General features: G+C 37.7%; 1 protein-coding gene across 1 annotated transcript in view; it reads left to right on the forward strand.

Annotated features, from left to right (window-relative positions):
* Nucleotides 1-22273, forward strand: part of galnt9 (polypeptide N-acetylgalactosaminyltransferase 9) — a 122444-nt gene that overhangs the window by 23103 nt on the left and 77068 nt on the right. The window contains exons 3-4 of the mRNA XM_065250830.1: nt 13562-13728; nt 21197-21371. Of these exons, the coding sequence (XP_065106902.1) occupies nt 13562-13728; nt 21197-21371 (342 nt within the window). The remainder of the gene's footprint in view (nt 1-13561; nt 13729-21196; nt 21372-22273) is intronic.

The following is a 22273-nucleotide window of genomic DNA, read 5'->3' on the forward strand; positions in this document are numbered from 1 at the left end:
TTCGTGTAACAACGCTTCCCATTGGCCAGAGGTGTCTTTCCCGGACATTTACTCGTACCTCATCGAGTCAACCGGGAAGACAGTAAATGATTTTACTTCGTATTTGAAAGTTACTTCGTATTAATATATTATGTCTTTATATTTAGATTACTGAGTGCACTTTTTTCGTCTGGTTTGTTTTCCCCCAAAAAGGGGAGGTGACGAAATTTACAATCAAGTTCCCGAATGTGCCGGTAGTCCGTATACAGGTGAGAGCATCCTTGTACATTCCCATACATTCATTTATTTTTCAGTCTGCCACAAAATTGAAAATTGACCACCACAAATAGATGTTTGCACAACGATGTGCTCCGCTGAGCCTCATTTAAGCATATATGCGGACGTGAGCGTCGTGAATGTGCCGCCACAAACTGCCAGTCTGGAAAAATTGGTATGGTGTTCCTGATTCTCAACCTGTGGATATTTTTCATCGCTAAAAGGGAGATTGGGAACTTAAAGCAGAGCACAGATGACAACGTTTGCTCAAGATGACGCAAGCTAGTATGAAGTTAAAGCTGATCTTTACATTATAGCGATGACGCTGGTAGTGAAATTTCTCTCAGACCAATCAGTGATCTACAGTGTTTTCGCGTCACGTATTGGTAACAGCTCGGGTCACTTGAAAACCAGACCTAGGTGGTATTAAAAAAAAGTATCAAGGAACTAAATACTGCACCCAGTGGAAAAGCTCACAAAGTAAGCTGACCCAAACCAAACCAAACCGTGGGGTACTACGCAATGGAAAAGCGACATAAGTGGTACATATTAGGACATTTTAAAAGGGTACTACTGCTCTTGTGACAGCTAGGGACCATTTTTTGCAATAGTATTACATTCAGGGAATCACATTTAGCCTTATTAACCCTGATGCCAATCCTGCAAACGAACTTTTGTTTATTGGCTAATTATCGGGTCGCTCTCCAAGGGACTTTGATGTCCTGAATTGGCGGTGCATTAATGGATATTTTTTCTATAATGTATGCTTAATTGTAGATGTCTGGGATGCATTGTTGTGATGTCTCTCCGGTGTTGAAGGTTCAATTGATGTCCTTTTTCAAACAAAGATCCCTTTTGATGTAAGCGTAAGGGAAAGCAGTCGCTTAAAAATGTCAGGCTGACCTTCCCTCAAAGTACTTGACGCAAATTAATTTACCACCAACTGAAGAAAACAAATCAATATAACTACATCAAAGAGGCATTTTATTATTGACTCGGGAAAGAATGAAGGATGAAAGCGTATGCAGAGAGATTGAACTGAGAGCTCCAACAAATCTCCTGAGCTATGATAGAGCAATATGGGATTTTAAATGAACGAATACCTTTCATAGTTTTGTCCTTTGGTGGGAAGAAGTTCACAGGCTGTTAGAAATATAATCGAATAGCGCTAGGATAAATGGATGGTAGACATACTTTTGAGTTTTTGATTAGTGGGAATAAGATCAAAGATGCATCAACACTTCTTCTTCTGCCGATGAGATGTTATCTGTGTAAACAGAGTTCAGTGACAAGGCAAGTGATGGTGTTTTCCCATAGAGGGATGATCACAATCAGCGAGTTGCTCCTGGACGGGAACAAGCATAGAGATTGAGTGTTAGAGGTTAATGTGAAACGTCTTATAGAGAGAAATGAATCGAAAGAGGTGCAAGGAAAACGGACGAGGGCGAACGAAAGAGAGAGAGGAATAAGTCTTAATCTAGGTGTCTGTTTCTGTCTAGCTTGTTTCGGGTCAAATTATGATAACTGGACAAGCAGCTTTAGCTCTATTTCACAAGAACGAGTCCATCTCTCATCTTGTTACAGCCCACTGCCGCCTGCCCGCCTCTCTGCCTGTGTCCAGCGGTACAGATTTAAACCTTAGCAATGGCCTAGATTAGACGTAACTAGAGCAATAAAAGTGTAGCATTACTTATGAATCTAAGCTCTTCTCTCAGTGTGTGAGACAACCACTCTGGTTTTTGAAACTGCATATGAATTAATTCAGTCCTGACAGTCAGTGACAAACAACCTACACTGCAATATACTGAGGTTTATCAATGAAATGTGCTTTCTGGGCTGGCACCAAAAGTAATTGGATTAATAACAGTTATATTCAGGCAGGCACATTTTTGAACGTTCCTCAATGTCATCAGTTGAGCGAGAAGTTGACAAACGCATCATTGGAATTTTTCGTATATATTCATATAAGCTGTGTGCCAATTCGAAGGCTGCAAATTTTAAGGGCTTCTTAAATGGATAGTTCGACCAAAAATGATATTAAACCCATGATTTACTCACCCCCAAGCTCATTTTTCAAATGAACACATTTTCAGTTATTTTAGAAAATGTCTTTAATCTTTCAGTTAATCAAATGTAAAGTTACAGGGTCCACTCCTTCAAGTCCACAAAATGTGCATCCTTTACCAAATAAATCCAAACGGCTCCACGATGATAAACAAAGGCCTTCTGAGGGTAATCCGCGCCGTTTTGTTGTAGAAATATCAATATTTAAAACTTTATAAACAAAAATAACTAGCTTCCGCTATTGCCGCCATCTTAGACTCCTCTGTACAGCTAGACATTTTCATTGGACGTACGTGGTTATGCGTCTGAATCAAAGTGAACTTCCGGTCTGTATTTATTTATCGATCTGGTTAGTGACTAAACTGACATCTGGGACAAATACCATGTGGAAAGATTTTTTTAGGTTTGCTAAAGACTTCAAGGCTAAAGAATTCAAGGACCTGTAGCTACATTGTATACATTTATTTACACAGTAACGTTAGCTCAATGTAATAGTTGATACGCGTTTAATATGATATAAAGGTAATTTACTTGTCATTTATTTATCTTTGTTAACAGAAATAAACGACTGTAAAAAGACTTTGTTGTTATTGATTCTATTTGGACGTCTGGCAGAAGTTGCTTTTTTAGTGCACAAAAGCCGTTTGTTTATGTTGTTGCCGCTGAAACCATCTATACATACATATGAAGAGATCCGATGCAAAACCCTCTAAGTGCGTCTGACATGTTTTCTTGTAACTTAGCATTTTTTATTAGGCTCTTATGTTTAGGTTCAGTCATTCACTTTAATAGACAAGAAAAGGTTATTAGTTAGTAACTGCTTATTTTCTCAAATGACACTTTCATTGGTATCAAACAAATTTCACTGCAAAACCCTCTAAATACACTTCGTGACATTTTTTAAAATGTGCACATGTTTATGGGAAAAAAAATGCTTTAAAAACTTTATCGAAGACTTTGCATGTGTAATTAAACCAGCAAATATTGACACATGAGATATCAGAATGGTTAAAAACTTTTGGTTAAAACGTCATAATAAGATACATTTCCATTGAATTGCCTATTTACATCCGCGCATTTGGCAGATGTTTCGCTCCACATTGCTTAGAAGTTACATTTTATCAGTATGTGTGTTGCCTGGAGATCAAACCCATGACCTTGGTGCTGCTAATGCAATGTTGTATCTGCTAAGCTGCAGAAATTCGTAAAGGGAGACTAAATGCAAAATAATTAAACTAATTTCCTAAGCTGTTTTAATTTAGGAAAGTACTGTAAATGTTTCACTAAGCATGCATAGATATAGGAACAAGATAAAGATGCTTATTTAGGGTATAATATTTGCAGCGTAGGTTGTGACGCTTGCTATTTCACCTGAACGCAGCTTTATATATAATAAATATGCAAAATGATTTACATGAATTTATTTTGAAAACTCATGCATGCACATTTTATAGTAAAATACTGCTGGCAACATCAGTTTTGTGTTTGTACGTCTTTGCATGAACAATCGAGAAAAAAAGAAAAATGCCATTAGAAAAATAGCAACCTGCTGGGAAGAGAAAGAAGTGCTTTAATGGCCTGATCAATCAAACCTCCCCTGTGTCGCAATGTCTCCAGAAAATACAGTGTTATAAAAAGCCTTGAATGATATTTGCTCGGTTGCCACTGCAACTGTCATAATATTTTGTTTGCTTGTAGGCTGGATGTTAGCCATTGTTTTAGGACTGCTTTAGTACATGAAAGAAATTCATATCTTTGATTTTATCACCATGTCTGCGTTTCTTTCAAAGATGAGGAATCATTTACTTATTCTAAAGTTATTTTTCTCTTGTGTGGAAAACAAAAAAAATATGTTTATCACAATTTCCAGAAGTCTGAAATTCAAAGGCCAAACAATAGCTTCACGTAAGAAATAAAACCAAACCAAATAAATGAAAAATGCAGAGTTTCAAGAGAGTTTGAAATGACATGAGCGTAAGAAAACAATGACATAATCTGCTAACATACGTTGCAATAAGGTTTTATTTGTTAATCTTTATTAATGTTAACTTTTAGAATGCAATATTACAGACATAACTATATTATCAGTGGTGTATAAAGACCTTCCAAAATGAACTGTTATGTTTTAATTACCTTAGAAAGAGCCGTTTTTATATACGTACACCGCGGTCTTCTTACATGGTAGTCGCCATTTGCAGGGCCATGTTTCTACAGTAGCCCTAAATGGACAAACTCTAGCTCTACAGAACGTGTTTCATCACTATATTGTCTCAGACGACGACATGTTTGCTTCTCTATGCCTTTCGAAAGGGAGGGGTGGGCTGTGGACTAAGCCGTTGGTTGCAATTTGTAATCTCACAGCTAGATGCCGCTAAAATCTACACACAGTACCTTTAACGGGACACTCCACTTTTTTTTGAAAAAATGCTACATTTCCAGTTCCCCTAGAGTTAAACATTAGATTTTTATTGTTTTGGAATCCATTCAGCTGATCTCTGGGTCTGCGGTACCACTTTTAGCATAGCTTAGCATAATCCATTGAATCTGATTAGACCATAGACCTTTTACGCACTTCCGCATTTTTCGACTGGAAATACGTCAACAAAGTGTATGGCAACTTCCTGTTATCGTAGCGGCAGATACGAAAAATAGCAGAGTCAACGAGTCGCCGTTTCTGTAGTGTTCAAGGCTGTTCGTCTTCCAACCAGAAACAGCCCTACCTTTATAATAGTTTATAATAGTATATAATAGTAACAGTAAGTGAAAAAAAGTGCCGCAGCAAGAAGAGTGAACACGCAAGAACGGGAAACTTTTGCCAACCGGCATTCTGTCTATATTAAAACCTCCAGTTTGTGAGGCTCCTCACTCTCTCTCATTGACCTGAAGCATCTACCTCTCACTACTACCTGTCCCTGTAGTATATTTGTTACTTAAACCGCATGTAGCAAGGAAACATTGCATGTTATCTCATATAGAAATACACAACTTTGCAGCAGACTGCTAGTAACATTTACCTAGTACAGCAGCTACACCAAATTACTGGTTGTTATGTTAACCTCATGTCATCTCACTTAAACATAACTTACACACGACATATTCACTGCGATGTGTTAAATCTTATATTACAAATTCACAACCCCTAGATTTACAATTAACGTAAACGGAGTTATAGCCAGTTTGGTAGCTAAAGCTTACCTTGATAATTGTGGATAAACTCCGCGCGGAAGAATTTATATCCCTTATCCAGTTTGTTCCCTTTAGTGGACGAATGTATACCCACACTCTTCACCACATCGGCGCTGGTGAACTTGGGTAGACAAGTTAGGAAAGTCGGAAACACTCTAGCTGCCATTTCTCCACCAACAACAAAGCTTATACCGGAATTGCGTTTACGCGTTGTTTACGTATTTCCGGTTTTTGCGTAAATGGTCTATTTAGCATCAGCTGCAGCAGGCACAATGATGTTATGCAGCGCCTGAAAATAGTCCCCTTGGTAACTTTCAATAGCAGGGGACTATTTTCGGGCACTGCGTAATATCATTGCGCCTCCTGCAGCCATGTTACAGCAGCAAAGTCCTTGATTATTACGCCAGAATGAGAGTTTAGTTCCTAGCCATATGTGCCTAGAAATCGCAACTTTGAATTTTTTGTCATTATTAGTACACTAAAAATTTTGCAGCTTTCTGTAAAGCTGCAATCTGTATCTTGTTTAAAAATGAAAGTCAAATATTGATCTAGTGCATAAAAAATCTGTAATAAAACTCTCCTTACCTTGATTCACAATGTTAATATTATGATTAACGATTTATTATGTAAGCTGTCCAATACGCGTCACATCAGTTTGCATTTGATTTCACATAAAGAAAAGAACTCTGCATTTACAGGTTAAAGGTAAGAATGAGTTCAAAGCCAAACACGTCTTATTTCATAAAATGTGTTTTAGGCATGATCTGCATAAACTGCTGTAAGTCTGAGGTTTGTAAATAGTGAATCATTTTGGCCGTACTGTTCTCTGCCCGCCTCTCACCGCTGTCAAAACACTGAACGTCATCGTCTCTGACTCACAAAAACTATGTGGTGCTTTCAGACCTGTGTGTGTGTGTGTGTGTGTGTGTGTGTGTGTGTGTGTGTGTGTGTGTGTGTGTGTGTGTGTGTGTGTGTGTGCGTGTGTGCAATCATGAAGCAATGGTACGAGAAACAGAAAGCTGTTACTCCAAAAGCTTGCTGAAAAGATTTTCTCTAAGGGTGGCAGAGCCATGAAACATTATTGGTTGGGTGCGTGGGTTCACATCAGTGGAAAGAAAATATATATTTCTTTGGAACGGGCCTGAGAAATAGTATAACTAAACTTAGAAACTCTAGATAATAGTTTTTTTTAATCTAGTTTAGTTTACAAATCAAAACCATTTTGATCCCGTGCAGCTCAACTAGTCCAGCATTGCATAAGCAATGCAAAGGTCATGGGTTCGATACACAGGGCATTCAAGGTGTGCATTTAGTCAGCACGTAAGTCATTTTGGAATAAATGATTTGCCAAGTGTATAAAGGCGCTGTAAGCAATCTTAATTCAGCTGTATCACTTTAACCATAAAGTGACTCTTTAAAGTGATGCCTTCCTAATATTGGGACACAAAATTGATGTCACTAAATGACTTATGGGCGGTGGAGGGTGGGACGTCCTCAGATTGTATTTGTGGTTTACAGAACCCAAGGCTGTCACAAAGACTATAGTGAGATGTCTTAAGACATCGGATATTTATAGGGATATCAGTCGTGGAAGGAACACTGTATTAAAACATAAATAAAAACATAATGTGAGCCATAAATATGCAGCACAAACTACCAGTGCTCATAGTAACAGTACAAAATGTACATGTCTAAGCTGTTATGTATTAAGCTGTTATGTATTATGGTTATGTTAGGATTAGAGTTATTGTATATTAAAGGTGTGGGCTGCTGGAGGATAATCTTTCATATGGTTGGCACCTCAAGAAAAAAAACATTATGCTATCCTGTGCAAATGCTTTTATATTGTAAAATTTTCTTAAGCATTAACACCAAATTGTTACAGTACATACTGAAAAAATGCTTGGATGTCCATTGTTGTGTAAAATATGAACAAACCCAGCAGTTGGTTTAAATTGTCCATATTTGACCCAACCATGGATTGAAACAACCCAGCATAAGGTGCCTTAAAGCAAAACATACCTAATAAATTAATACATACCTATCTTTACTCAATGTGTGCACTTAATCTTTGTACAGCGCGTTGTGAATGTGTTGGCATTTAGCCTAGCACCATTTATTCCTTAGGATCTAAACAGGGATGAATTTAGAAGCCACCAAACACTTTCATGTTTTCCCTATTTAAAGTTTGTTACGTGAGTTGTTACATGAGTAAGTATGGTGGCACAAAATAAAACATGGCGAGTTTTAAGCGGATAAAAAATAAGAACTATATTGTTTGCAGCACTTCAACCTTGTGCGCAGTAATATTAATAGTAATAAAGCAAGAAAGGGAAGTAGTCAGGAGTGACGATGTTACTACGCCAGAGGTCGAAGTGCTGCAAACTAAGTGTTCTTCCGCCATACAATATAATTCTCATTTTTTTATCCGCTTAAAAAATCATCACGTTTTATTTTGTGCCACCATACTGACTCGTGTAACTACTCATGTAAACATGAAAGTGTTTGGTGGCTTCTAAATTCATCCCTGTTTGGATCCTAAGGAATGAATGGGGCTAGGCTAAATGCTAACACATTCAAACGCGATGTACAAAGATTAAGTGCACGCATTGTAAAAAGATAGGTATGTATTTATTTGTCTTAGTTGAGGTAAGAACATAGTAATATATTGAAAAATGGTGGTGTTTTCCTTTAAACACAATCAGTGGGTTTGTCCGTTTTTACCCAACCATGGGTTGAAAACAAACAAGCACTTTTCTGATTTTAATTTTATAAATTGGTCTAGGCGCAGTTATCGCTTACCTGGATCTGCTTCAGTCTGATCTGGAAATAATTTATAGAGGTTGTGCAGTAGGGCTGGGCAAAAAAAAAATCATTTTTCAATTAATCGTTTTTTAAAACGTGGTCGATTAAAAATCGATTCTCAAAGAGCATTTATTTCTGCAAACATTGAACGGAGGAATGAAAGCATTTTAGATTTTGCAAGCAAGACGTGTTGTGGCTTTTAATTTCTTTTTCTTAATTACCCACTTGTAAACTGCTGTTCACTGTTCTTTTTTATTAATATAGTATGTGTATTAAATCAATATTCATTGAGTTGAATCGAGAATCGAGTATAAAAACCTACCTGAGAACCGGAATCTAAAATTTAATCGAGAATCGGAATCGAATCGATTTGATAGCTTGTGAATCGAAATCGAATCGATCTGGAACATCTGAATCGATACCCAGCCCTATTGTGCAGTAGTTAGGGCCGTGCATAAATTTCCACCTGTAATTGAGGAGCTAAGAAACAAAAGCCGCTAAACGCCACCTCTGTCAAAATAAGATAAATTATATTTTCCGAATGTCCTTGACATGTATATGTTCAACATATACTTTCGCCTTAAATCTGCTTAATCCCGGCATCAGGCCATTCATAAATAAAGAGTCTGATAAAAAATGTGAAAAAATGTTCTAGTATGTTTCTGTTTGTTTGTAATACTCCACACAATACAGATGCTGTAGATGTAATCATGAATTGACCAGGGCCAACATCATATATTGATTCCACACCACTGTTATCAAAATTGAATACAGTATATTCATAGAGACAAAGTCAAATCTAAATTCACTTACAGTAATTGAAAAATAATGAATGGTTTGTGATGTACTGTCCGCACATACAGCACTATAGCGTTGCCAGTTTATCTCAGAGCTCTAAATGAGTTTTTCATGCAATATCGATGCGCATACGCTGTTACTGTCCTGGCTCTGTATAATTTGATAAATCATTTGTTCAAAATATGTTCTTGTGTGCAAACAACTTTGGTACGGCTCAATATCAAACCTCATCTCTGTCTAATCAAATTTTATAAAATCTAACCTATTCCCTAAACCCACAGTCTTTGTCCATATTAAAACAGCTGAACTTTATATCCATACGCATTGGGAGCTGTGCTGTTTTCCTATAGATCATGAGAAGAGAGAAGGATGCTTATGGTTGTCATAGGAACCAGTCAGTGTTTACAGTGGAAAATAAGACTTATGGTAAAATGCATCCTTCCTCCTTAAAAAGGCATTTTAATTGCTTGTCGGGTTTGTCAAGCACATTATACAAAAATGACTTCATCTTGTTGGGTTATTTTACGGCTATGTTATTGCTCTGTTGGTTGGACCTATTTCTGAACCGCTTCAGGGTTACATTTATTCCATAAATCTTTAATGCTTCTAATAAAACTTTGCCATTTTCATCTTACTCTTTGATAGAGAGGCGCATTTCAGAAACATTTAAGCTTGCGTTCTTGTGTCCCTGTGTTCCTGTAGCTCAGTTGGTAAAGCATTGTAAGTGCAGAGTTTGAGTACAATGTAAGTCGCTTTGGATAAAAGCATCTGCCAAATGCATGAACATAACATAAATGTAAAATTAATCATCCGGGTACACTGTCAGGATAAAGGTATGAAGCTGTCACTGGGACAGTACCTTTTTAACTCTTTCCCCGCCATTGACGAGATATCTCGTCAATTAAGAGAAAACGCTTCCCCGCCAATGACGAGATTTTCCGTCTTTCCGCAATACCGCTATTATCCACCAGGTGGCGCCCTTCCGCAACTTTTTAAACCCGGAAGTATTGCCCTATGGCAAGCGGCTGCATGTCCGTGTCTGTTTTAAAGATCGCTCTGAATGGGATCTCTATGAAAAATCCGTCACAAAAATGGAATTATGTCTGCTTTTTGCTCAAAATATGGTGTTTTTGCAAAAACCTACCCATATTCAAAAGCTGATTGCAAAAGAACCACTAAAGGTAGGATGAAACGTTTTTTTTTGTTTGAAAGCAGAGGGTCTGTTCTTTCATTTGGTATATTGTATGTTTATATATTTAAAGAAGAACATTTTCTGGAAGGCATTAAACTTTGGTGAAAATCATGAAAAACGCTGGCGCTGGCTGGCAACTTTTTTTAAAAACGCTGGCGGTGAAAGAGTTAAATGGTCCTTTTTAGGTATCAATACAAATTTGTATCTTTTAGGTACCAATATGTACTTTTGAGGAACTATTATGCACCTTTGAGATACCAGTACTGTATGTAATTCTGAGGTACTAGTATGTATCTTTGAGATACTAGTACAGTACTGTATGTATCTTTGATGTACCAATATGTACTTTTGAGGTAGAGGTCGTCACGGGTCCACTTAGATCCGAAAACCTGAAGTCTGACCTGAGACCCGAGCACTTTTAAGACAAAAAGTTTAACTTTACTCGGGTTGGGTATAGTAGTGTTGTAGTCAAGACCACCTAAACAATGCTTATTCAATGCCAACATCATATGCCAAACCTGAATAAACTGCATAAAATTAATGATAAAAAATAAAGTTGTGATGTGCACTGCAAAAAATGATTTTCAAGAAAAAAAATTCTTAGTATTTTTGTCTTGTTTTCAGTAAAAATATCTAAAAATTCTTAAATTAAGATGCTTTTTCTTGATGAGCAAAACTACCCAAGAAAATAAGTCTAGTTTATAGACCAAAAATATCACATTTAAGTGATTTTGTGAATAAAACAAGCAAAAAAATCTGCAAATGGGGTAAGCAAAAAATCTTGAACCTTTTTCTTAAAGGTGCAGTGTGTAAATTTTAGCAGCATCTAGTGGTGAGGTTGCGAATTGCAACCAACGGCTCAGTCCACTGCTCACCCCTTGCTTTTGAAACGCATAAAGAAGCTACGGTAGCTGCCACCGGAAAAACATGTCATCGTCGGAGACAACTTAGTAAAAAAGTTTGTCCATTAAGGGCTTCTGTAGAAACATGGCGTCACAAAATGGCGGCTTCCACGTAAGGGGACCCTCTGTGTATGTAGATAAAAACGTCTCATTCTAAGGTAATAAAAACATAACGGTTTATTATAAAAAGGTCTTTATACACTCCTGATAATATTGTTTTGTAAATTATTTTGCATTTCTGTCAAGAGATCCTTCTAAAAAATTACACACTGCACCTTTAAACACTAAATTCGAGAAAAAATCAAGAAAAAATAGCTTATCCTATTGGCAGATTTGTTTGCTTGTTTTATGCACAAAATCACTTAAATTTGATATTTTTGCTCTAAAAACTAGACTTATTTTCTTGGGTAATTTTGTTCATCAAGAAAACGCATCTTAATTTAAGAATTTGTAGATATTTTTACTAAAAACAAGACAAAAATACTAAGATTTTTTTTTCTTGATATATTTTTTTTGCATGACCAGTCTTGAAATAAAATTCAGAGTCCTCTTTGTCTGAGACCGAGACGATACTGAGTAAAAATGCGGTCGATTCCAAGACGAGACCAAGGCCTTTAAAAAGTGGTCTTGAGACCGATTGTGTTAAATTTAGGTAAATTTAGAATAAAAAATGTGAGATTCATTTGCGATTAATCGCGAGTTAACTCATGAAATCACGCGATTAATCTAAATTAAATATTTGAATCTATTGACAGGCCTAGTTCTTACAACACAAGCAATTTGTAATTACATCAACGTGTTGAACAAATGGATCAGGTATTCGAACTGGCTCAACGTATACTAAATGAAACAAGGATGTAGAGTTATATATTTAAGCTATTCTAAGGCATGAACTGACAGGCCAATCTGTTTAAATATGTCATTATATATAATTATCAATTACTGGGGGACTTTAAATGTTAGCAGCTTGAGTTTGTGTTGTCATGATCGTAAGGTTCCAGGTGATTCTGTGATTATCTATGGTTAAGGTGTTGACTTTGAAGTCCAGTGGGATTTGAATCCTTCACATGGTATAGAGATACCATCTTTCCCTTTTATATGTGCACAAAATTCCCCTCAGGGGTCTGTAAGGTATGGCAGTGCGATATAATTGAGGCAAGCCGTCCTGTAGTTCTATTGTACTTAAGAAATATAGCAACACTGAAGCCATATATAAACCTGGTTACCATGGCGGGTTGACCTGATCGGGGGAAACAGAGCGAGTCCATTTCTTTTTCAGCTTAGGTACAGAATTTAGCTCACATGGGTGTTTAATATTTTATTCATCTCCGCTTGCAGCTACTCGAGATCGGTTGGGTAATGACGCATGGTGTCTCGGCCTGGTTCTCCTTTAGATTAGGGTGTCAACCCTGTATACGGTAAAAAACCACAGTAAGCACAGAGGATTTTGGTGAAGCTTTTAAAACAATTCTGAGAATAGTTTTAACCAACAGTATACTGTATGACATTCATAAAGTATCGATGTCCATAAAGGTCACATTTTTATTTATAAACTTATAAATATATATAAAGACAACCATGAACAGCTCTAGTGTACAGCAGGGTTCCTCAATAGTCGGACAGTGGGCCATGGGCTATGTCAAAATAAAGCCCCAGCAATAGAACTATGGATTGAGAGAGGGTATGGGATCGGCAAATGACCACGAGCTGGGAATTGAACTCAGGTCGCCGAAAGTGCGAAAGCACTAAAGTCGGAGCGCTGCCCACTACACCATCGGCTCTGACCTCGGCAAGTACTCGTGTAAAAAAACAATTGAAGTGAACATAATCTCATTCTTTTGTTTTTATTAATATGCGGGAGGAAGAGAGAAAGAGAGCACAGACAGCGCTAGTTTGGAGACAGGGAGTGCACGTGCAGGGCTTTCTGCGTGTACTCCTCTCTTGCAATAATAAACATCACATTAAATGATAAAATTATGCTTTGGTGGGACAAAAATGTGTTTTGCGACCAGTAAAAAATTCAATACTGGAAAAATCCAGGTGTGATGCTGTTACAATTACTGTAGCTCAGGGTAACTAAAATATTATTGTCAAAGATAGATATCACAAAATATAGCCCCAACATTAGAGCTATGGATGTAGGATATCTATTGCATCTCACATTTTCCACAACGCACACAAAATTCTGTTCTCTCTTATATTATCTGTTTGGCGGCTAAGAAATTGAAATGATTATTTAAGTGTAGTTTTTTTAATATCATTAACTTATTTGTCCCCAGACATTACATAGGGTCAATTTTACTTACAATTTAGTCATTTGTATAGTCTGGAAACTGAATGTACTGTTGTCTTCTTCCAGGTGTAAGCAGCTGACGTACCCTGAAGACCTTCCTCAGATCTCTGTAGTCTTCATCTTTGTGAATGAAGCTCTCTCTGTCATCCTGCGGTCGGTACACAGCGTGGTCAACCATACCCCGACAAACCTGCTTAAAGAAATCATACTGGTCGACGACAATAGCGACAGTGGTAAGAACGAACTTTGGTGATATTTTTTTGTTATTAAGTAAAGCTCTTTTAATGTTGACTCATGTCCGATGCACCAGACAAACATAACTGCTGCTAAAGCTGCTTGGTTATGCAGTTACAATTTGAGTTTTGTCTGGCTACCATTCATTTTTTTTTTTTTTTTTTTATATTTGGTTAAAGACTACACTCAAGGACAAACAAAATAAACGAGCTCAAGAATCAGAGTAAACCCTTAGTACAGGGGTGTCAAGCATACGGCCCGCGGCCCGAACACGGCACACAAAGGTGTCCAATCTGTATGATGATTTATTATTAACTGTTAAATACATCTTTTAAAACCCTTTCAGGCGGGTTGGGGCAGTAGTGTGTGTCTAGTTTAAACAGGAGACATGTGGTAAGCGGCAAAACATGGACAGTTTCCCAGGCGGAGCCATCAATTTGTAGTTTGTTTAGTTAATATTAACACATTCTTAGCACAATAATGGCGCTTTTCCATTGCATAGTACCCCACGGTTTGCATCGGGTCAGCTTACTTTTGTGGGCTTTTCCACTTTGCGATTAATTAAGTTGCGATTAATCAGAAGTCAACTCATGACAATTATGCGATTAATCTAGATTAAATATTTTAATTGATGCATTAAATGAATTTCTGAGTTTTCTTAGTTTAATTTTTTTATCAATTATTTAACATAAAATTGAAAAAAAAAATCAGTGGTGATAACCACTATGGATTCAAGGATTCCAACACAATGATAGGCCCAAAACCTTGAGAACTAACTAAGCAAGTACGTCAACACCAGCATCTCTTTTGCATTTAAAGAGCACCCATTTCAATGCTAAAAATCAACATTATTTTGTGTTTTTGGTATAATACAATGTGTTTGCGTGGTTTATGGTTAAAAAACACATTATTTTCCACATACCGTACATTTTCGTAGCTCCAGATTTCACTCTCTTCCTGAAACGCACGGATTTGTAAAGCTCTATGTCCTTGATTGGCAAGCTAATCTGTACGTTGTGATTGGCCTGAATACCTCTGACGTCAGCCGGAAATGTGACGCTCCTTACCATGTTTGAAAGATTCGGTTGCAAACAGGAGTTCACTTACAGGATGTCAGTCTGAAGCGGGAGGAATTATGATAATGTTGGTCTTGTCTACATCACCAATCCCGGGAAGTAAACTGTTGCCTACAATCCGTGTTTTTGTTGTAGTCCAAGAAAACAGATTTACGTTGGAGAAGATAACTCGCGTCATTGTTTACTTTGGAAATGTAAAAAAGTAAATCTGACAATAGGTGCTCTTTAAAAAAGCAACATGCAGGGCAGAGCAATACCATTAAATTTTCATTTAACTCTTTCACCGCCAGCGTTTTTAAAAAAAGTTGCCAGCCAGCGCCAGCGTTTTTCATGATTTTCACAAAAGTTTAATGTCTTCCAGAAAATGTTCTTCTTCAAATATATAAACAATATACCAAATGAAAGAACAGACCCTCTGCTTTCAAACAAAAAAACGTTTCATCCTACCTTCAGTAGTTCTTTTGTAATCAGCTTTTGAATCTGGGTAGGTTTCTGCAAAAACACGACATTTGAGCAAAAAGCAGAGATAATTCAATTTTTGTGACTGACTTTTCATAGAGATCCCATTCAGAGCGATCTTTAAAACAGACACGGACATGCAGCAGCTTGCCATAGGGCAATACTTCCGGGTTTAAAAAGTTGCGGAATAATAGATAATAGTGGTATTGCGGAAAGACGGAAAAACTCGTCATTGGCGGGGAAGCGTTTTCTCTTGATTGACGAGATATCTCGTCAATGGCGGGGAAAGAGTTAAAAGACATGCAATAGCCATTCAAACAGAGCCCAGATGTCTAGCCGAAAATTTCAATTTCAACAAAATTCGGCTGTCTGTGAAAATTAAACTCTTTCCCCGCCATTGACGAGCTATCTCATCAATTAAGAGAAAACGCAACCCTGCCAATTGCAAGTTTTTAGGGCAATCTATATTCCGCTATTATCCACTAGGTGGTGCTCTTACCCAACTTATAAAACACTAACCTTTGTGAAAATCATAAAAATGCTGGTGCTGGCTGGCAACTTTTTTATAAATGCTTGTCGGAAAAGAGTTAATAGATGTCTTACCATAGCCCAAAAATAAATAAATAAACCAAAGACCTTGCAATCACCGTTGACTTTGCTTACATGTTGGAATATCAAATGCAAGTTAATTTGGCAAAACGACATGTAACCAAATTCAAGTTATTTTGTCTAGAACAGGTCAGACTAGACCGGGTCTATAGTTAACCTGGACTTTGAAATGATGGCTGCCGCTTGCTGAGATGTGGGAAAGGTGACTGGCATTACAGCTATTTTCCCAATTTGTTCCTATCTACAATATTCAACCATTTCTAATTTCAGATGCATATTTCCTGCTGATGTTTCAGTTTATTTAGCTTGACATTAAATTGTTAACATGCAAAGGTTCCCTACTTGACCTTTTCTTTGCGCTGAAGCTTGTCCTTTCTTGTTTAGCGTTCGCACCCCAAAGGATGACTGGTGGTAGAGATGCTCTCGCCATTTGAATAATGAATTGACCTTATTGAGCATGTCTCTGTCTCTCCAAGTCTCGTGTCCATTGTGAAGACAATAATAGAGTGCCGTTCTCACGTTACGCTATTCGCCGGGCCAATAAGGTTTTTAGCGTCCTTTTCTCTCATTCCTTCATCCTTGTCACTTCGGATTAATCTCAGTTGAATCCTGTTACGCGGGGTAACGTTTATTCTCACTTTGCGAATATTATTAAGGGACGGTGCGTCTGGTTTTCTCATCTCAGCAGACACAGTCGAGTATTCCGTTCTTGAAATTCAATTCATTTAGGCATTGCCTATAAACAGATAATAATGGATTTCAAATCAAATAAAAAGAAATGCAGGTGATTTAGACAAAGTTTATTTAATAGTTTTCAAGGATGTTCCCCTGTGCGAGGATCCAAGAAGTAAATGACCTCTGGCTTTGTTCCCAATACACTGTAAATCTAATTCAGTATGCATAGTCAGAGTTTTGAGCTTCGTTGTCAAGCTAGCACGCGTGTGTATCCATGAGGAACCTAGATTTCATTGATTAAATTTAATTATTTTCCAGTTTCATATGCGGCTTTCACAAGTTATTGTGTCTGGTTGTATATCAAACCTAGGTTCTTGATGTATATAGAAAAATGTTGATTAAATAAAGCAAAGAAATTTCTTTTCCACAGCTCATTAAACAGGACCAGCATGCATTTTTCAAAATATTTTGTAATGCTCAATTTTTGTTCGTTTTTAGGGTTAGGGTTCACGCATGATGAATGTTTATTTGTTTTTTATTGATTTGATAAAAAATTATTCTTTACTTCAGTCTCATAGCTGTGCAGTAGTACATGTGACCCAGATTTGATCCCATAAACTGGTGTTGCTAGCGCCATTCTCATTATTTAAGCTGTAGTGTATGGAAGTGTAACCATGGAAGAAGTATTGTTCATGTGCAAATGTAAAGCATCTCATATCATTTTCTGGGGTGGTTAAAGGGATAGTTCACCCCAAAATGAAAGTTCTGTCATTATTTATGCACCCAAATGTTGTTCTAAACCTGTATACTTTTTTGTTATTTTGTTGAACACAAAAGAAGAGATTTTGCAGTGTTTCTCACAGATTACAGTACAGTTTATTTGTGGTGGCAAATCCGGCGAAGGATGGGCGAATAATTAGTAACTAATATGCGGTCAGGTCAGTCATTTTTGAATGCGGAGGTGCGCACAAACACCCCACATGTCCGCAGTGTGGGTGTGGCGTTGTGTATGGCATTTTTGTATTTTGCACTTTGGTCCCCGCATACGCATAGTGCAAAAATCTATTTTTTTGCTGTCATTTTTTATTTTGTGGTGGGCCGCAAAAAAAATGAATGTATGGGACACACTGTTTTGATAAATGATGGTACCCAGAGAGAAGATGACTTTGGCACGTATCCGGCCCGGTGTAGTGTGTGGTATGGGAAAGCTTGACGGTACCCATTGACTTTCATAGTGTTTGTTTTTCTACTAAGTCAAAGGGCACATAGTAGTTAACATTATCAAAATACCTTTTGTGTTCAACTGAATAAAGAAACTGATACAGGTTTAGAACAACATTAGGGGAAGTAAATGATGACAGAATTTAAATTTTTGAGTGAACTATCGCTTAAAGTTTGCCTTTAGTTTATTACACAAAAATGCCAAATGCTTTAAACACAAAAAAAAGGGATAGTTCACCACTAAGGGAAATTAAGTCACAACCTCGAACTTCGAATAAAAAAATGAGATCGTCGATGCTGCCACGCCCCCATGTCACGTCCGGTCGGCTTGCCAAGCGGGGAAAAACCTCTCAGATTTATATTTTAAACATAAGGGATGTATTGCTACAACTCCTTGAAATGCATATTATGAACAGGATTACTATCTACTGATCTGCCTTCAGCCTGACAGATGCAAGAGCGCGTGGACTTGAGACAGAGAGAAGCGCAGCTGCTTATGACCCGCTGGTTTTATTTCAGATGCTAGTCCAAGACGTGCACATTAAGTTCATGTGCGTGCAAGAAGGAATCCTCTCTCTACAAGTTCTCTCACGTAAAGTGAAGCCCAAAAACCCCCATGCTAGGAAAAGCATGCGTGAATGTTAATGTGTAACTATAATAATAATAATAATAAATATTAATGGCATAGCATTTTTTGTCTTTCCAAAAAAAAGTAAAAATCGAGATTTGAATCGAATCGAGGATTTGGATTTTGGAGAATCGTGACACCCCTATTCACCACCCACACAAAAAAATCTGACAACATTTATTCACCATTGTGTCATTTAAAACCTATATATGATTCTTTTTTTTGTGTAACATATAAGAAGATATTTTGAGAAATGTCTCAATGGTTTTGTGTCCATACAGTGGAAGTCAATGTGGGCCAGTGTTGTTTGGTTACCAGCAGGGTTTGAAATACATTTATTTGTTTGGGGCAACTTTCCTTTTTATGGTAGGATTACTAACCCTAGCTAAGTATATACTCGCACATTATTATGTTCGAGTATAGCCCGCCGTTGCTTGATGCGTAGTGACGGGTGTGTTCAAGTAAGCCAGAGATGCGCAGATGCTGCACAATAATTCTGTATTTAGTGATGACTCACGAGTTGAATATTGGCTTAAAAACTGTGCAGATTTGGCATATATGAGCCTGACTGTACCAAGAAAATAATGACTGAACACAATTTAGAAAAAGTTTTTTTACCTGGGTGTTGGTAACTCTGGTTACCAGCGTTCTTCAAAATATCTTCTTTTCTGCAAAAGGAGAGAGTCATGCAGCTTTAAAATGACATAAAGTGAGTAAATGATGAAAGAAATTTCATTCTTGGGTCTTTAATTTTCCTAGACTGATGAATGAGAGCGGAGGGCATCTGTGATTTTAAGACTTCTCCGTTCCTTATATTCCTCTCCCTTTAGAAACTAGAACACACCGCAACCTGCAGGATAGAGACCAAACACTCATCCATCTTCCCTGACTGTGTGTGTGTGCGCGTGTGTGTTTCTTAAAGCGTGTGCCATCTCCTTGCACTCCATTTGTTTACCTCCCAGAGTTCTTATTGAATGAGGACGGATGGCTCTAAGTCTGAGAGACTGAAGGACTGCGGGAGATTCAGGCAGATTTATTTACTCTGATCTACAGTACGGCGCCAATGAAACCTTTAGTTTTACTTTTATGCAGTTGTTTTTCAAAATGTTTGAATGTATGACTACATACAGTAAAATATGATCAATATTTGTTTTTAATTTGAGAAAATAGCTGAAGATGCATTAATAAAATATTCACACATCTCATGTGTTTCATTTTAAGCATACTCTTCACTGACACTGTGATCCTTGGTAAATTTTTATGCTAACTTTAGATAAAACATGATTGGAGGGAAAATGTTAAGTTAAAATGATATCACAACTGTAAATGAATATGTTCACTCAAGTAATACTGAATTAGTTTCTTTATTTCATGCTTTGCATAGGTTATCATAGTTTTATATTTAGAGTTTTAAATATGGGATGTATGGAAAAAATAATAACACTCTACAGTAAAGGGGATCGCACACTGGCCGCACAGCTCAGCGCCGCGCCGTTCTAAAAAAATCGTACACATTGCTTTCTATGAGGAAAACACATTGCTTTTTTTCCGCGCCACCCAGCTGTGACTCAGGAAGTTGTTCAAATCCCTGTCGCGCCACACAGCGCCACTCACATAGTAAATAACATCATATTTGTCCCAAATCATTAAGGATTAACATTGGCTGCTAACGTATATTTTGCATTTTTAAGTAGACGCTATCTGACGAAGCTCACACTATTTAATGTGCACTTCCGGTTTACAATACCTCCGAGTTGTCCTAGACTCGACGCGGCGCTGCGCGACGCTGAGCTGTGCAGCCGGTGTGCGATCCCCTTTAGGTTGCATTAGTTAAACTAATACATAAACTAACAATGAGCAATAAAGTTTTTCAGCATTTATTAATCTATGTTAATGTTAGTTAATGCCAATACTATTGTTCATGTTAGTTAATTGAGCATAAAGTAATGTTAACAGCTACGACTTTTGATTAGTTATGAACAGTACCGGCCGGTCACTTCTTTTTTGGAGGGCGCTCAATGCGAAGTTCGTCACAACATGTATGTAGCCCGTCATGTGTGTGGTTCCTTTTTTCAAAATATGTGTTCTGCGCTTTGAGAGATCACGTGTTTTGCCAAAATAAGTGCCTGCTGCGTCTAAAGGGTTTATGATAAAAGAGACGCTCGCGTTTGCCAGATACTCGCATAATCTCATGCGTAATCAAAGTTTACTGTTAAGGGAGTGTTTTGCGTGTATTTTGTGAATGTGAGCGTCTCTTTATCATGAATGGTTTTGACGCATGTGCAGCAGGCACTTATTTTGACAAAACACGTAATGCACACAGGATCTCTCGACACGCAGAACACATATTTTGGCACACACACATGACACTCCGAACGCTCCGAACACTTATTTTGAATTTGCACCCCTCGGATGAGCAATCACGAGCCGCCACTGGTTGTAAAAAATGCTGAAATGAACATTAAATGCTGTCTTGTTAAAAAAGTATTGTTAATTGTTAAATTTTCAAGCTAATTGTTTATTCAAGCTAATGGATTAACAGATGTTAACTAATGCAATTTAATTATAAAATGTTATTGTAAGGGTTTTACCCTTTGCATAAATGATGTCATCATTTCAAAATAAGTGGAGTAATTTATATTGAGTTTTTTTTTTTATTTACGATCTTAATCCTTGGTTGATGATGTGGGTAAAACCTAATTAAGAGTAAATAACCTTCTTAATTAGGAAGCATGGTACCAAAAGTGAAAACTCTGAAAAACAAAGTGAAATATCTGGATTTTTGTTTTTGTCTCATAGTGGAGCTGAAGTTCAATCTGGATCATTATGTGAATAAGCGATACCCAGGACTGGTGAAGATCGTGAGGAACAGTAAACGTGAGGGACTCATACGGGCGAGGATTCACGGCTGGAATGCCGCCACCGCTCCTGTGGTCGGCTTTTTTGATGCCCACGTAGAGTTCAACACAGGCTGGTGAGTGGGATTCAGATTTTATTATTAATGGGAGATTGTCTCAGCACTCAGAATATGTTTGACTAGTAAAGAGTTAATTTCTCAGCGCTGCGCATGTCACAGTTTCACAGTGACAGTGGAAGTTTCAATTTCCGGTACACATGCCCCGCCTCCGAATCAAAGCGAACCGTACCCAAGTCCGAGACCATCTCTGCAAAGCGTCTCAGGGTACGCTTAAGCATAACGCACCCTGGTCCAGTACGGAGCGATCACACTAGCCAAATGAACCGTACTTTGGGGTCAAACGTACTCGGCTCACAAAATGTAAGTACACCCCAAACAATACTTGGTTTGTCAGACAGTAAGGTTGGTTGTGACTCAATTCTCAAAGGACTCAAAATTTCTTATAAAGCAGCATGCACATTTAATTTGATCAGTTTATGCATTACCTGGCAATCAAACTCATGGCATTTACTCTTCTAAAAAGGGTGGGGGCGTGTCCGCTGTCAGAGCTGAAACCCCACCCACTGCCGTCTCTCATCGTCCTTTACCAGCTGAGCTACAGGAGTTGAAGCTTATTTTTCTTTTCAAAGTCATTCAGGGTAATAAAAAATGAATGTACGTTTTGCTGCATGAAAAACCACAAAACAGCTTTAATGTGCTGAGCTGTCGAGGTTTCCACAGCACTCACAAAAATGAAGGAAGCCATCCATTGTATGTCACCTCCTTTGACCTAACAGCAATGATATCTAATTAAGAACTCCCGCTAGGGTAGTATGACCTCCATTTGGGAATTATGGATTAACCATTAATGAGCTTTTCCTCTTTGTTCCACAACATAAACATTTAATGGAGATATGATCACTGAAGGAAGCCTTCGTTCCAGGAACATGATGCTGAATCTGCGGTCGGAAAAGATTTTT

This window comes from Paramisgurnus dabryanus, chromosome 5 (genome assembly GCF_030506205.2).
Source record: "Paramisgurnus dabryanus chromosome 5, PD_genome_1.1, whole genome shotgun sequence".
Taxonomy (NCBI): domain Eukaryota; kingdom Metazoa; phylum Chordata; class Actinopteri; order Cypriniformes; family Cobitidae; genus Paramisgurnus; species Paramisgurnus dabryanus.